The 17,984-nt window shown below is 43.4% G+C and overlaps 1 protein-coding gene across 4 annotated transcripts in view; it reads right to left on the bottom strand.

The window, feature by feature from the left end:
* The window catches only part of ankfn1a (ankyrin repeat and fibronectin type III domain containing 1a), a 235,321-nt gene that overhangs the window by 36,372 nt on the left and 180,965 nt on the right, over positions 1 to 17,984 (bottom strand). For all 4 annotated transcript variants that reach the window (XM_014212996.2, XM_045723336.1, XM_014212988.2 and 1 more), the window contains 2 exons: positions 17,595 to 17,685; positions 5,559 to 5,666 (listed from right to left, as the gene is read on the bottom strand). In XM_014212996.2, coding sequence (XP_014068471.1) covers positions 5,559 to 5,666; positions 17,595 to 17,685 — 199 coding nt within the window. The remainder of the gene's footprint in view (positions 1 to 5,558; positions 5,667 to 17,594; positions 17,686 to 17,984) is intronic.

Here is a 17,984-nt window from a genome sequence, read left to right as displayed (position 1 = left end):
CTGTCTATCTGTCTATCTCTCTCCATGTATCTCTGTCTCTCTGTCTATCTCTCTCCATGTCTCTGTCTATCTCTCTCCATGTCTCTCTGTCTATCTGTCTATCTCTCTCCATGTCTCTCTGTCTATCTCTCTCCATGTCTCTCTGTCTATCTGTCTATCTCTCTCCATGTCTCTCTGTCTATCTGTCTATCTCTCTCCATGTATCTCTGTCTCTCTGTCTATCTCTCTCCATGTCTCTCTGTCTATCTCTCTCCATGTCTCTCTGTCTATCTGTCTATCTCTCTCCATGTCTCTCTGTCTATCTGTCTATCTCTCTCCATGTATCTCTGTCTCTCTGTCTATCTCTCTCCATGTCTCTCTGTCTATCTCTCTCCATGTCTCTCTGTCTATCTGTCTATCTCTCTCCATGTCTCTCTGTCTATCTCTCTCCATGTCTCTCTGTCTATCTCTCTCCATGTCTCTCTGTCTATCTCTCTCCATGTCTCTCTGTCTATCTGTCTATCTCGCTTCATGTCTCTCTGTCTATCTCTCTCCATGTCTCTCTGTCTCTCTGTCTATCTCGCTCCATGTCTCTCTGTCTATCTCTCTCCATGTCTCTCTGTCTCTCTGTCTATCTCTCTCCATGTCTCTCTGTCTCTCTGTCTATCTCTCTCCATGTCTCTCTGTCTATCTGTCTATCTCTCTCCATGTCTCTCTGTCTGTCTGTCTGTCTATCTCTCTCCATGTCTCTCTGTCTATCTGTCTATCTCTCTCCATGTCTCTCTGTCTATCTCTCTCCATGTATCTCTGTCTCTCTGTCTATCTCTCTCCATGTCTCTCTGTCTATCTGTCTATCTCTCTCCATGTCTCTCTGTCTATCTCGCTCCATGTCTCTCTGTCTCTCCGTCTATCTCTCTCCATGTCTCTCTGTCTCTCTCTCCATGTCTCTCTGTCTATCTGTCTATCTCTCTCCATGTCTCTCTGTCTATCTGTCTATCTCTCTGTCTCTCTCTCCATGTCTCTCTGTCTATCTGTCTATCTCTCTCCATGCCTCTCTGTCTATCTGTCTATCTCTCTCCATGTATCTCTGTCTCTCTGTCTATCTCTCTCCATGTCTCTCTGTCTATCTGTCTATCTCGCTCCATGTCTCTGTCTCTCCGTCTCTCTCTCCATGTCTCTCTCTCCATGTCTCTCTGTCTATCTGTCTATCTCTCTCCATGTCTCTCTGTCTATCTGTCTATCTCTCTGTCTCTCTCTCCATGTCTCTCTGTCTATCTCTCTCCATGTCTCTCTGTCTATCTCGCTCCATGTCTCTCTGTCTATCTCTCTCCATGTCTCTCTGTCTTTCTGTCTATCTCTCTCCATGTCTCTCTGTCTATCTCTCTCCATGTCTCTCTGTCTATCTCTCTCAATGTCTGTCTGTCTCTCTGTCTATCTGTCTATCTCTCTCCATGTCTCTATGTCTATCTGTCTATCTCTCTCCATGTCTCTCTGTCTATCTGTCTATCTCTCTCTGTCTATCTCTCTCCATGTCTCTCTGTCTATCTGTCTATCTCTCTCCATGTCTCTCTGTCTCTCTGTCAATCCCTCTCCATGTATCTCTGTCTATCTCTCTCCATGTCTCTCTGTCTCTCTGTCTATCTCTCTCCATGTCGCTGTCTATCTCTCTCCATGTCTCTCTGTCTATCTCTCTCCATGTCTCTCTGTCTATCTCTCTCCATGTCTCTCTGTCTATCTCTCTCCATGTCTCTCTGTCTATCTCTCTCCATGTCTCTCTGTCTATCTCTCTCCATGTCTCTCTGTCTATCTCTCTCCATGTCTCTCTGTCTATCTCTCTCCATGTCTCTCTGTCTATCTCTCTCCATGTCTCTCTGTCTATCTCTCTCAATGTCTGTCTGTCTCTCTGTCTATCTCTCTCCATGTCTCTATGTCTATCTGTCTATCTCTCTCCATGTCTCTCTGTCTATCTCTCTCCATGTCTCTCTGTCTATCTATCTCCATGTCTCTCTGTCTATCTGTCTATCTCTCTCTGTCTATCTCTCTCCATGTCTCTCTGTCTCTCTGTCAATCCCTCTCCATGTCTCTCTGTCTATCTCTCTCCATGTCTCTCTGTCTCTCTGTCTATCTCTCTCCATGTCTCTCTGTCAATCTCTCTCCATGTCTCTCTGTCTATCTCTCTCCATGTCTCTGTCTATCTCTCTCCACGTCTCTCTGTCTCTCTGTCTATCTCTCTCCACGTCTCTCTGTCTATCTCTCTCCATGTCTATATCTTTCCATGTCTCTCTGTCTATCTCTCTCCATGTCTCTCTGTCTCTCTTTCAATCTCTCTCCATGTCTCTCTGTCTCTCTCTCTCCATGTCTCTCTGTCTCTCTTTCTCCATGTCTCTCTGTCTCTCTCTCTCCATGTCTCTCTGTCTCTCTCTCTCCATGTCTCTCTGTCTATCTCTCTCTCTGTCTATCTTTCTCTCCATGTCTCTCTGTCTATCTCTCTCCATGCCTCTCTGTCTATCTCTGTCCATGTCTCTCTGTCTCTCTGTCTATCTCTCTCCATGTCTCTCTGTCTCTCTCTCTCCATGTCTCTCTGTCGATCTCTCTCTGTCTCTTTCTCTGTCTCTCTCTCTCTCTGTGTCTTTCTCTCTGTCGCTCTGTTTCTCAATTTCAATTTAAGGGGCTTTATTGGCATGTAAAATATTTTTGCATCGCCAAAGCAAGTGAAATATATAGTAAACAAAAGTTAAATAAACAAAAACTAACAGTGAACATTACACTCACAAACGTTCCAAAGGAATAGAGACATTTCAAATGTCATTATGTAAATATACAGTGTTGTAATGATGTGCAAATAGTTAAAGTACAAAAGGGAAAATAAATCAACATAAATATGGGTTGTATTTACAATGGTGTTTGTTCTTCACTGGTTGCCCTTTCTCGCTGTCTCTCTCTGTCTCTCTCTCTCTCTGTGTCTTTCTCGCTGTCTCCCTCTCTCTCTTTACTACTCTCTCATCTACTGACTACAGCTTTAACGTTTAGGTATTCAAAACATAGTTAACTAGTTTAATGCTCTCTATTAATATTCTCCAAAAACGCTTAGAGCATCCAGCATTGTTACAATTAAAAATGTGTGTATTTTCATAAGACAGTAATATTTTCAGAACAGATGTCACGTCCTGACCAATATTTAGGTATTATTTCTATTATATTTGGTCAGGACGTGGCAGAGGTATATTTCTTTTGTATTATGGGGTTTTGTGTGTGGTGTAGTGGGGTGTATTAGTTTGGTATAGGTTCTAGGTTTGTTTTTCTATGTGTAGTTTTGGGCGCTGGACTCTCAATTGGAGGCAGGTGTTTCTAGTTGCCTCTGATTGGGAGTCCCATAAGTAGGTGTGTGTTTGTTTGGTTTTCGTGGGTAGTTGTTTTTGCACTGCGTGTTGTGTGCCTGCAAAACTGTTCCTGTCGTGTATATTGTTTTCCAGTGGATGCGTTACTCCTTTTTTGAATTAAAACATGAGCATCCATATTCCCGCTGCAGTTTGGTCTATTCAACACAGCTCTTTATGTGACAACAGAAGAAGGTGCTGGTGACTTGCTAGGCTTTAAGTCTACGTGTATTTCTGTTTCCACGAGGTTAACTGCTTTTGACAAGTGGATAATATGACAAAGGCTGCTTGATCCTCGTCACAGAGAATAAAAAGAGAAAGGAGAGAGAGTGAGAGAGAAACAGGATTGGTAGAGATTAATGAGGTGAAGACTATTCCATCTGATCCAACTACTACTGCTGGAACAAACAGACAGAGAGGGGGAAAGGGTGGAAGTGAGGAAAGAGAGGGAAGAGAGATGCGGTGAGAGAGAGTGTGTGTGTAAGAGAGAGAGAGAGAGAGTCAAGGAGAGAAATCTCAAAAGCTCATCATACAGTTTGGAGAGGTTGCTTACATAGCTGGGCAGTGAGTGAGAGTGAGAGACAGAGAGAGAAAGAGTGTGTGTGTGTGAGCGCAATATTGTGTGTGTGATCCATTTGGGGCTGGTGGTGTGTGTTTGTGTGCGAACATGGTAGTGTGTGGGGTGTCTGCGGGGGAATACAGGGTGCAGTGTGCCACACACCCCTCTCTCTGTGCTGTGCTGGTAGTGTAGGTCCTCTCAGCTCCACATATACACATCAGTAATGAAGATAATCTTCCTGGCAAATGAGTGGTTTGCTCCCAGCCTTCTATAGTGGTGGCATTGTACCAACCTCTGATTCATTTTGCAAATGTATTTTTTAACACTGACACGCCAAAAATAAACTATGTCAACACACACCCCACAGAGCGAGGGTGCGCAGACACACACACACACACACCCATGGTCAGACACACACACCCATGGTCAGACACACACTCACACTACTAGAGTGAGTAATTAACTGAACACTCTAACCATAAATTCAAACAACTCCGAATAATTGCCTAGAGAAGTTTTTTCACTTCAAGTTTAACACATTTTTTTCTGTCCTTCCATGAGGTTGCTCTCTGTTTTCAAGTGTCTGTCCAAAATCCACTTTGACAAACAATCTCACACACCCCATCTCTTTCTAGTGTACATATTCTACTACTCCAGACTGTGTGTGTGTGTGTGTGTGTCGTGCGTGGCTGGCTGGCAGCGAACCCACTGACATCATAGCTGTTCACTCCTAAGCGGTTGAGTGACGGTGGGTTTTTCTCCACCCCCCGCCAACAAACACACATGCACGCTCCCTCTCGGCGAGTCCCACATTAGACATGAAGCTGCCGTTTGTGCGTGCTGGGCAACTTTCAGCACCCAGCCTGCACAGCCGCTTCTCTATACCTCTCTCCATCCATCCCTCCATCTATCCCTTCCTCTCTTCCTCCTATCCCCACACGCCACCACGAAGATTGGGGTCAAGCACTAAGCCAGACACTGAGGCCGCATCGTACCACCAACACACGTGCACACACACACTTGCTAACGCAACTCTACCTACCCTGTGCTGTGCCCACCAGAAAGATGCCCATGGGACTGATCTGAAACCAGCTAGTATCCATCATAATGGTCGAGAAATCCCCCAACCTGATGGTGGATCTGATCTTATGAACAACAACTACCTCCAGCGCTGACTGCCACTCACGGTGGGCTTTAGTAGCTCTTACCATCTCTCTCTCTCTCTCTCTCTCTCTCTCTCCCTCACCCTCGGTGTATTTTCTCTACCAGCATGATGATTTACAAAGCAAGGCTATACGGTTGACATGCTAAAACACATAAATGTGTATAATCCAGAATGGATAAACGTATTAAACATTATTTATGTACACACGGACCCCTGGCGTGTAAGGGGGGGCAGTGACGAGAGGAGTGCCTACTGTTTGTGTGTGTGTGTGTGTGTGTGAGAGGTACTGTGAGAGGCCATTCATAGCATACTGGAGTAAAAACACTTTTAGTTTCATGCTTCATTTATTCACTTTAATACAAAGTTAATCTACTGGAAGAAGTGTGGCCTTAGAGTGAGAAGACACACACACGGACACACAAACACACACACTGATGGAGAAGAGAGAGCTGTTTTATGTGTCTGTGTGTCTACTCACCTCCGCAGCTGTAGTGTGTGTGTGTAGCGCGGACCTGTTGCAGCAAGCGCTCCATAGCCTCTATGTGCCCTCTTCTCCTGGGCTCACGACCATCACTCTCCCTCCAGTCTAAAGATTAGGGGGTAGGGGTCAGGTTTTGGGGGTTAGGGGTTAGGGGATAGGGGTAAGGGGGGAAATGTAGGGGTTGAAGATAGAGATACACTACAAAAGTATGTGGACACCGCTTCAAATTAGTGGATTCAGCTATTTCAGTCACACCCGTTGCTGATAGGAGTATTAAATCGAGCACACCGCCATGCAATCTCCATAGACAAACATTTGCAGTAGAATGGCCTTACTAAAGAGCTAAGTGACTTTCAACATGGCACTGTCATAGGATGCCACCTTTCCAACAACTCTGTTCGTCAAATATATGCCCCGCTAGAGCTGTCCTGGTCAACTGGAAGTGCTGTTATTGTGAAGTGGAAAGGTCTAGGAGCAACAACGTTTCTCAGCAATGAAGTGGTAGGCCACACAAATCAAATCAAATTTTATTGGTCACATACACATATTTAGCAGATGTTATTGCGGGTGTAGCTTAATGCTTGTGTTCCTAGCTCCAACAGCGCAGTAGTATCTAACAATTCACAACAATAAACACAAATCTAAAAGTAAAAGAATGGAATTAAAAATTATATGAATATTAGGACGAGCAATGTTGGAGTGGCATTGATGCTCACAGAACTGGACCGCCGAATGCTGAAACGCGTAGTGTGTAAAAACCGTCTGTCCTCGGTGGCAACACTCTCTACCGAATTACAAACTGCCTCTGGAAGCAACGATAGCACAAGAACTGTTCGTCGGGAGCTTCATGAAATGGGTTTCCATGGCCGAGCAGCTGTACACAAGCTTTAGATCACCATGCACAATGCCAAGCGTCGGCTGGAGTGGTGTAAAGCTTGCTGCCATTGGACTCTGGAGCAGTGGAAACGTGTTCTCTGGAGTGATGAATCATGCTTCAACATCTGGCAGTCCGACGGACGAATATGGATTTGGCAGATGCCGGTAGAACGCTACTTGCCCCAATGCATAGTGCCAACTGTAAAGTTTGTGGAGGAAGAATAATGGTCTGGGGCTGTTTTTCATGGTTCGGGCTAGGCCCCTTAGTTCCAGTGAAGGGAAATCTTATCGCTACAGAATATAATGACATTCCAGACAATTCCAGACATTTCAATTGGGCTCCTGAGTGGCGCAGTGGTCTAAGACACTGAATCTCAGTGCAAGAGGCATCACTGCAGTATCTGGTTCAAATCCAGACTGCATCACATCTGGCTGTGATTGGGAGTCCCATTGGACAGTGCACAATTGGCCCATTGTCTGGGGTAGGCTGTCATTGTAAATAAGAATTTGTTCTTAACTGACTTTCCCAGTTAAATAAAGTAAAGTCTGTGCTTCCAACCAGTTTGGGGAAGGCCCTTTCCTGTTTCAGCATGACAATGCCCTTGTGCACAAAGCGAGGTCCATACAGAAATGGTTTGTTGAGATTGGTGTGGAAGAACTTGACTGGCCTGCACAGAGCCCTGACCACAACCCCATCAAACACCTTTGGGATGAATTGGAACGCTGACTGTGAGCCAGACCTAATCGCCGACTTCACTAATACTCTTGTGGCTGAATGGAAGCTAGCCCCCACAGTTCCAAGATATAGTGGAAAGCCTTCCCAGAAGAGGGGGGGGGGACCAACTCCATATTAATGCCCATGATTTTGTAATGAGATGTTCGATGAGCAGGTGTTCTCATCGAACATCAGCTTTGCAGAGTGTGCAAAGCTGTCATCAAGGCAAATTTTTTGGCTATTTTGAAGAATTTCAAATATAAAATGTATTTTGACCTTAGGATACATTTGAAACTTGTATTGTCGTAGCCTAGTGGAGACCAATATCTATCTTTTGGTTACTACATGATTCCGTATGTGTTATTTCATAGTTTTGATGTCTTCACTATTATTCTAAAATGTATAAAATAGTAAAAATAAAGAAAAACCCTTGAATGAGAAGGTGTGTCCAAACATTTGACTGGTACTGTATGTATACCGGGCCAAACTGCGCAATCGGGGGAGAAGGGCCTTGGTCAAGGAGGTGACCAAGAACCCGATGGTTACTCTGACAGAGCTCCAGAGTTCCTCGGTGGAGATGGGAGAACCTTCCAGAAGGACAACCATCTCTGTAGCACTCCACAAATCAGGCCTTTATGGTAGAGTGACCAGACGGAAGCCACTCCTCAGTAAAAGGCACATGACAGCCCGCTTGAAGTTTGCCAAAAGGTACCTAAAGGACCCTCAGACCATGAGAAACAAGATTCTCTGGTCTGATGAAACCAAGATTGAACTCTTTGGCATGAATGCCAAGTGTCACGCCTGGAGGAAAGCGGACACCATCCCAACGGTGAAGCATGGTGGTGGCAGCATCATGCTGGGGGTTGTTTTTCAATGGCAGGGGCTGGGAGAATAGTCAGGATCGAAAGAAAGATGAACGGAGCAAAGTACAGAGAGGTCCTTCATGAAAACCTGCTCCAGAGCACTCAGCTGAAGGTTCACCTTCCAACAGGACAACGACCCTAAGCACACAGCCAAGACAACACAGGAGTGGCTTCAGGAATAGTCTGTGAATGTCCTTAAGTGACACAGCCAGAGCCCGGACTTGAACCCAATAGAACATCTCTGGAGAAACCTGAAAATAGCTGTGCAGTGACGCTCCCCATCCGACCTAACAGAGCTTGAGAGGATCTGCAGAGAATAATGGGAGAGACTCCCCAAATACAGGTGGGCCAAGCTTGAATCGTCATACCCAAGAAGACTCGAGGCTGTATCGCTGCGAAAGGTGCTTCAACAAAGTTAGTAAAGGGTCTGAATACTTACGTAAATGTGATATTTCGGTTTTTTTTTAAATAAATGTCACGTCCTGACCAGCAGAGGGTGTAGTTGTGTAGTATTTTGGTCAGGACGTGGCAGAAGATGTCTGTGTATGTTTGTTCTGGGTGTTGTGTTTCTATGTTGGTCTGTGTGGCTCCCGATCAGGGACAGCTGGTTATCGTTGTTCCTGATTGGGAGTCATATATTTAGGAGTATGTTTGTCACTTGGGTTTGTGGGTGGTTGTGTTAACACTGCTATGATTTTGTAAGTAGCCTGTTAGCATGTCTGGAGTCGTTCGTATTTATTGTTTTCTGTGTATACTTTGCTCTAAAATATTAAAAAGATGAGTATCCACATTCCGCCTGCAGTTTGGTCCCTTCAACACGGCAACAATTATGACAATAAATTAGCAAAAATGTCTAAAAACCTGTTTTTTCTTTGTAATTATGGGGTATTGTGTGTAGATTGAGGAGGAAAAAAACGATTTAACCTCTTGACGGTGGCCTAGGATAGGGGGCGCTACAGCGATTTTTGAAAAAAATTAGTGCCCATTCTAAACGGCCTCCTACTCAAACTCAGAAGCTAAGATATGCATATAATTAATACTTGTGGATAGAAAACACCCTAAAGTTTCTAAAACTGTTTGAATGGTGTCTGTGAGTATAACAGAACTCATATGGCAGTCAAAACCCCGAGACCGATCGTAACAGGATGTGGAATTCTGAATTGCGGACTCAACTTCATCACTTTGCCTATTAATCACACCGTGAGCAATGGTTCATTGAGCACTTCCTATTGCTTCCACTAGATGTCCCCAGTCTTTACAAAGTGGTTTGAGTCTCCTACTGTGAAAACTGACTGAATGAGACGCTGTGGAAAGTGGTCACATGAGGAGGGCCATCACCATTATGACGCCGGCGCCCCTGGCTACCCTCCCCTTTCTAAACGTTTTGAAAGACAATGCAATCGTCACCCCTTGAATCTTATTGGAGCTCTGGTTGAAAAAGGCCCTAAAGATTTATGTTATACAACGTTTGACATGTTTAAACAAACCTAAATTTAAAAAAAATGCATTTTGTTGAAAGTGGAGTCCCGCAGCCGACGGATGTTTTGGAGCAGCCTTCAGAACGCGATAACAAGAACAAGCTATTGGGACGTAAAGGATTAACTTTTTCGAACGAAAATACATTTGTTGTGGACCTGGGATACCTGGAAGTGCTTTCTGAGGAAGATAATCAAAGGTAAGGGATTATTGACAATAGTATACAAGAGTAGATTTGATATGCGATTGTTCCAAGATGGCGCTGACCTGTAACGGTAGCCTATTTTTCTGAGTATCGCATCCCCTTTTATCGCAAAGTGTGATTACCCAGTAAAGTTATTTTTAAATCTGGCATTACAGGTGCTTTCAAGAGATATTCATCTATAAATCTTAGAATGACAATATTACATTTTTAAAATGTTTTCCAAATAGTAATTTAGTAAATTGTAGTCCTGTTTCACCGGATGCATTTGAGGGAAAATAGTTAGTCAACGTCACGCGCCGATGTAAAATGCTGTTTTTATATATAAATATGAACTTTATCGAACAAAAGAATGCATGTATTGTGTAACATGATGTCCTAGGAGTGTCATCTGATGAAGATTGTCAAAGGTTAGTGCTGCATTTAGCTGTTTTTTGGTTATTTGTGATGCATGTGGTTGGTCGGAAAATGGCTATGTGGCTACTTTTACGATATACTCCTCTAACATAATCTAATGTTTTGCTTTTGCTGTAAAGCCTTTTTGAAATCGGACAACGTGGTTCGATTCAGGAGAGGTGTATCTATAAAACGATATAATATAGTAATATATTATATATAAAAAAAAAAAACATTTGTTATGCTAATGGCGATAGGATTTTTCGCTGGATGTCCAGCCCGACCAGGGGTTAATCAATTTTAGAATAAGGCTTTTATGTAACAAAATGTGTAAAGTCAAGGGGTCTGAATATTTTCCCAAATGCACTATATATTATAGGTACTGTACTTAGTTTTATTATTTGTATTAGTAGTTGTAGCAGTAGTTATTATTAGTTGTAGGCCTATTAGCTGTTAATGTACTTTAAAAAAAGTATTATTATTACTTAATTGCTATTATTATTTAGAAGTAGTTGCCATATTATTCCTGTTACTAAGTATTGTTTTTTGTTTTTTTTGGACACTCGAAAACGAGAAGATACATCTCAAGAGATTTCTTCCTATAAATTTCAAATAATGGATGGTCACTGTAGCCCGGCACGGGCGGAGCGCTGGCACAGGGCGAACTGGGATGTGCTGGGGAATGAGGGCTGCCGTGCGTAGAGCAGGCGCAGGATAAACTGGGCCGAGGAGACGCACTGGCGGCCAGATGCGCTGAGCAGGCACACTCCTTCCTGGCTGAGTGCCAACTCTAGCACGGCAACGCTGCGGAGCCCGTACCGACTGCATCGGACTGTGCGTGCGGATGGGCGAGATAGTGCGCATCACCCCGTAATTCATCGCTCACCCCTCTGCACGCCTGCTCAGTCGTGCCCTCTCCGCCAGTACCTCCTTCTGGAATCTCGCGTCAAGCTCCGTGCTTGACTCCATGACTGGCACCGGTTTGCTCCACGGCTCTCTCCTGTACGCCCGGGAAGTTAGGTCAGGGCTCCCCCCTGACCTAGCCAAACTACCCGTATGCCCCCCCCCCCAAAAAAAATTGGGGGCTGCCTCTCAGCCTCCTCCTGACGTTCCAGCCGTTCTCCCAGTAACCCCATTCCACCTTCGCTGCCTCTATCTCCTCCGGTGGGCGGCGATACTCTCCAGGTTGACTCCAGGGTCCTTTCCCATCCAGGATTTCCTCCCAGGTCCAGGACTCCAGATACCTCTCCAGTTGCTCCCTTCCACGCTGCTTGGTCCGTCGGTGGGTGGTTCTGTCACATGCGTTGTAGAGAATAGACCAAGGCGCAGCGTGAAAAGTGCTCATCTTCTTTTATTCACGTGAACACTTAACCAAAATAAACAATACAACAAAACAGTTCCATAAGGTGCACAGACAATACGGAAAAACAACCACCCACAACCCACAGGAAAAAACAGGCTGACTAAGTATGGCTTCCAATCAGAGACAACGAAAGACACCTGCCTCTGATTGGAAACCATACTCGGCCACACATAGAAAATGAACATAGAACATTAATACTAGTACAAATCCCTATGAAACAAAACAACCCCAAAACACACCAAAAACAACACCCCCTGCCACGCCCTGACCATACTACAATGACAAATGACCCCTTTTACTGGTCAGGACGTGACACTCTAATGCTTCCTACAGTTGTGTAAAGTTGTCTGATAGTGGATCTCTACTCCGATTAGCTCATTCCATCTCATCCCACAGATGCTCCATTGGATTGAGATCTGGTGACTGGGCAGGCCACTTGCAGTAAGCTGAATTCACTGTCATTTCTGTGAAACCATTCCTGGACAATCCTAGCCTTGTGGCATGGGGCATTATCCTGCTGAAAAAAATATATTTGCAGATGGTTACACTGCTACCATGAAGATATGCACCTGACTGGCAATGATGTTCAGAAATCCTGTGGCATTCAAACATTGCTCCACTTTTATCAAGGGGCCCAATGTGTGCTATGAAAACACACCTCACACCATCACACCACCACCACTATCCTGCAATGATGACAGGCGGCATGATGGATGCATGTACTCGTGGTTTTCTCCATACCCTAGTCCTCCCATCAGCATGAAACAGCAGGGACCAGGATGCATCAGACCAGGCAATGTTTTTCCAATTCTCCAGTATTCTGTGTTTTCATTCCTTAGCCCACTGCAACTGCAGATTCTTGTTTTCTTCTGAAAGAAGTGGAACTCTGTAAGGTCATCTGTTGCCATACCCAATTAATGTCAAGGTACGTCAAGTTGTGCATTCTTTTATTGGTCTTTGGGCACCAATGTTGTACTGGACTGTCAGTTGACTAACTGTAGCCCGTCTGTTGCTCTGCACATTTCGTGTCAGCCTCCTTTGTCCTCGTTGATCAATGACCCATTTTTCGACCACTGACCTGCCGTTGGCTGGATGTCCTTTGTGTGGTGGACTATTCTTGATACACACTTTTGTCTTGCTCTTTCACCATCTGAATGGCACACATACACAATCCATGTCAGAACTGTTTCAAGGCTTAAAAATATTTCTTTAACCTGTCTCCTCCCATGCATCTGGATTTAACAGCTGACATCAATAAGGGATCATAGCTTTCACCTGGATTCACCTGGTCAGTCTGTCATGGTCACTCATTACAGTCAGTGTATAGCTTAATAACACAACATATATATATTGGTCTCCACTAGGCTACAACAAAACAAGTTTCAAATGTATCCTAAGGTCAAAATTAAGTTCAATCGTGGCCTGGGATGGTCTAGTGGTTAGGGACACTTCCATCAGTGCGCACATACAGTATGGGCCTACCATGTTGGCGTGGGTTTGATTCCAGCCAACGTCCTTCTGGCACAAATAACTCCACCCCCCCCGACTGACAAGATTTATTTAGACATTTCAAATATGGACAGCCCAAGGGTACGTGCAATGCCGTCAGGGGGTACGCCAAAATAAAAATGTGATTCACATTTTTTTTTTTATATAATTGTCAAACAGTCCATTTCTATTTCCAATGGGGCTATACATTTGGGTGAGATAATTCTCGCCTGAGTAGCCTCGTTTCACTGCCAAAAATAAAGTTAAACCATCTAGTGTTCAATGAAATAACAACACAATGTCAAATACTGGTAGGCTAGTCAAAGAATTAACATCCAATCACATTAACCATTACTCTCTCGCAGGAATTCCACTAACGGTCCGTATGTAGCCAAACGTAGCTGCTGCTCATGTTGGTATCTGTATTGATGGCACAAAAGCCATGACAGGGAGACATAGTGGAGTGGTAACACCTGTGCAAGCAGTTGCTCCCGACTCTAATTGAGTACACTGCAGCATCTACCGAGAGGCTCTTGCTGCCAAGGGAATGCCTGACAGCTTGAAAGACGTTTTGGACACTACAGTGAAAATGGTTAACTTTGTTAAAGCAAGGTCCCTGAACTACCGTGTATTTTCTGCACTATGCAATGACATGGGCAGCGACCATATAACGCTTTTACAACATACAGAAGTGCGCTGGTTATCAAGGGGCAAAGTATTGACATGTTTTTTTTTTTATTGAGAGACGAGCTTAAAGTTTTCTTTACTGACCATCATTTTCACTTGTCTGACCGCTTGCATGATGACAAGTTTCTCACATGACTGGCCTATCTGGGTGATGTTTTTTCTTGCCTGAATGATCTGAATATAGGATTACAGGGACTCTCTGCAACTAAACTCAGCAAAAAAAGAAACGTCCCTTTTCAGGACCTGTCCTTCAAAGATAATTCGTAAAAATCCAAATAACTTCACATATCTTCATTGTAAAGGGTTTAAACACTGTTTCCCATGCTTGTTCAATGAACCATAAACAATTAATGAACATGCACCTGTGGAACGGTTGTTAAGACACTAACAGCTTACAGACGGTAGGCAATTAAGGTCACAGTTATGAAAACTTAGGACACTAAAGAGGCCTTTCTACTGACTCTGAAAAACACCAAAAGAAAAATTCCCAGCTGGAGGTTGAATGTTTGAAGGGGTACGGGACTATAAAAAGTTTGGGAACCACTGATCTAGTGCCTACATATAAGCTACATTCTGTACACTGCCCGTTAGCCTATCCATTGTCACCGCTGAGACCAATGCTCTATAGCAAGCACCAAGAGTGCTAGGAATACTGATGATATGTGCATACTTTTTTATTATGTTGTTTTAAGCCTTACCAAAACCATAACCCTAACCTTAAGCACTAGTAATTAATGCTTAAACTGTTAACCTTTGAGTTGTTTCTGTTTTAACCCTGTAACCACACGGAATTAAACCTGCAACCAGGCGGAATTAATGCATCAAAAATAGACGATCATTCGGTCAAACGGCATTGGGCCAGATTTGAATCCATGCCGAGTCTGGTATATGTGTGCTGGGGTCAGTGACTGTAACCGCTGGACCACACAGGCACAGAGGAAATCAATAATTCATTCTGCCTATTGCTTGCCTTCAACATACACTGAGTATACAAAATAATAAGAAAACCTGCTCTTTCCATCAATCAAATGTATTAATAAAGCCCTTTTAACAGCAGCAGTTGTCACAAAGTGTTTATACAGAAACCAAACCTAAAACCCCAGAGAGCAAGCAATGCAGATGTAGAAGCACGGTGGCTAGGAAAAAAACGCCCTTTCCATGACATAGCCTGACCAGGTGAATCCAGGTGAAAGCTATGATCCCCATATTGATGTCACTTGTTAAATCCACTTCAATCAGTGTAGATGAAGGGGGAGGAAACAAGTTAAAGAAGGATTTCTAAGCCTTTCTAAGCGACAATTGAGACATGGATTGTCTCGTGGCTCTATGTAGTCGTCATGGCTCTATGCAGTACTGTGTGCCTCCCATAGTCTGTTCTGGACTTAGGGACTGTGTGGTATGTCTTGTGGGGTATGCATGGGTGTCCAAGCTGTGTGCCAGTAGTTTAGACAGACAGCTCGGTGCATTCAACATGTCAATACCTCTCATAAATAAAAGTTGTGATGAAGTCAATCTCTCCGCCACTTTCAGCCAGGAGAGATTGACATGCATATGATTAATATTAGCTCTCTGTGTACATCCACAGGCCAGCCGTGCTGCCCTGTTCTGAGCCAATTGCAATTTTCCTAAGTCATTTCTTGTGGCACCTGACCACACGACTGAACAGTAGTCAAGGTGCGACAAAACTAGGGCCTGTCGGACCTGCCTTGTTGATAGTGTTGTTAAGAAGGCAGAGAGAGCATCACTTTATTATAGACAGACTTCTCCCCATCTTAGATGCAACTGCATCAATATGTTTTGACCATGACAGTTTACAATCTAGGGTTACTCCAAGCAGTTTAGTCATCTCAACGTGCTGAATTTCCACATTATTTATTACAAGATTTAGGTGGGGTTTAGGGTTTAGTGAGTGTTTTGTTCCAAAAACAATGCTTTTAGTTTTATAAATATTCAGGGTTAACTCTGAAACTAACTGCAGCTCCTTTTGAGTGTTGCAGTTATTTCAGTTGCTGTAGTAGCTGACGTGTATAGGGTTGAGTCATCCGCATACATAGACACTCTGGCTTTACTCAAAGTCAGTGGCATGTCGTTAGTAAAATTGAAAAAAGCAAGGGGCCTAAACGGCTACCCTGGGGAATTCCTGATTCTAACTGGATTCTATATGAGGCTTCCATTAAAGAACACCCACTGTGTTCTGTTAGACAAGTAACTCTTTATCCACATTATAACAGGGTGTGTAAAGCCATAACACATATGTTTTTCCAGCAGCAGACTATGATCGATAATGTCAAAAGCCTCACTGAAGTCTCATTTTATCATTTTATCATCAATTACTCTCAGCCGATCATCAGTCATTTGTGTAAGTGCTGTGCTTGTTGAGTGTCCTTCCCTATAAGCATGTTGTCAATTTGTTTACTGTGAAACGGCACTGTATCTGGTCAAACACAATTTTTTCCAGAAGATTACTAAGGGTTGGTAACAGGCTGATTGGTCGGCTATTTGAGCCAGAGATTACCAGTTTACAGAGGAGTATAGAGTGCAGTGATGTGTCCTATGAGGAGCATTGGTGGCAAATCTGATGGCAGAATGGTAAATTACATCTAGCCGCTCGAGAACACCTTTACCTGCCGATCTATAAATTACTTCTCCGTAATCTAGCATGGGTAGGATGGTCATCTGAATCAGGGTTAGTTTGGCAGCTGGGGTGAAAGAAGAGCGATTACGATAGAGGAAACCAAGTCTAGATTTAACTTTAGCCTGCAGCTCTGATATGTGCTGAGAGAAGGACAGTGCACCCTCTAGCCATACTCCCAAGTACTTGTATGAGGTGACCTCAAGCTCTAAACCCTCAGCGGTAGTAATCACACCTGTGAGGACAGGGGCATTCTTCTTACCAAACCAATGACCTTTGTTTTGGAGGTGTTCAGACAAGGTTGAGGGCAGAGAAAGCTTCTTGGACTCTAAGAAAGTAAATAGACTTGGAATTATTGGCCACTTTAATAATGTTCATATACTTCTTTAGTCAATATATATATATATATATATATATATACTGTATTCTATATATATAATATATATACTGTATTCAATATATATACTGTATTCTATTCTACTGTATTTTTGTCAATGCCACTCTGACATTGCTTGATCCAATATTTCTATATTTCTTAATTCCATTCTTTTACTTTTAGATTTGTGTGTATTGTTGTGAATTGTTAGATACTACTGCGCTGTTGGAGCTAGGAACACAAGCATTTCCCTACACCCGCAATAACATCTGCTAAATATGTGTTTGTGACCAATACAATCTGATTTGACTTGAACACGGGCCAGCATCCCTGTGGAACGAATTTGACACCTTGTAGTGTCCATGCCCCGACAGATTGAGGCTGTTCTGAGGGGGGGGGCTGCAACTCAATATTAGGAAGGTGTTTCTATTGTTTGTTATACTATGTGAATGATAATTGATTTATTATAATCAACATACGAATTCACACGAGATGCGTCGTAGCCGGCATGTAGCTTACATAAGGTGCACCGTAGCTATGGTACTACGTTATATACAGATACCGCTTCCAGCTGGCCCCTGACGGCCATTCTAAATATTTCTTTAGATATTCAAATCCTCCTGCTGCAGGATTATTTTCCTCCTGCGACATCTGTGTATCGGGAATAGGGTGCCATTTGGGACAGAGCCTATATTCTCAAAGTAGCAGGGAATAAAGCAAGTTTGGGTTTGAATCCAACTGAATGACGGAGTTAATTATAACTGCCATTGCAGGCTTTGTGAACACAAGTTTACTGGACATCTTATAAGTGTCTTATTCCGAAAACAACTATTTTTGAAGGAAAATATCAACCAGTTTACCTGCTGTTTTTATAGCAGTGCCCAAACCGATTCTACGATTTTCTATGAAGGCACATTCAATAAAGGTTTGATTTAAACCTAATAAAGTAATGGACTCACTGGAAGGTGCAGCAGAGGGGGGTAGAGACTGTTGAGGTGGACCCCAACCCCTCATGTTGTAGGCCGACACCTGAACATAGTACAGCCTCCCCTGGAAAACACACACACACAACACACACACGCACACAATACGTAAAATACTGTGTAAAATACATTTTCACATGAAGTAAAACGTACACACAGTATGTACTAGCCAGAGGAAGATAGTTAAAACAGCTGAAAGTTGAGCAGAGCATAGTAATATCACAGTATTGTGGTTGAATGAGGGCAACACGCTATAATGGTGACCTTTAGGTTGTGTCACAAATGGCACCCTATAAACCTACATAGTGCACTATATTTGACCAGAACCTATGAGCCCTAATCAAAACTAGTGCACGTTATAAGGAA

This window comes from Salmo salar, chromosome ssa01, assembly GCF_905237065.1.
Source record: "Salmo salar chromosome ssa01, Ssal_v3.1, whole genome shotgun sequence".
NCBI lineage: Eukaryota > Metazoa > Chordata > Actinopteri > Salmoniformes > Salmonidae > Salmo > Salmo salar.
The sequence above is the reverse complement of the archived record's forward strand: the minus strand, read 5'-3'. Positions and strand labels throughout refer to the sequence as shown.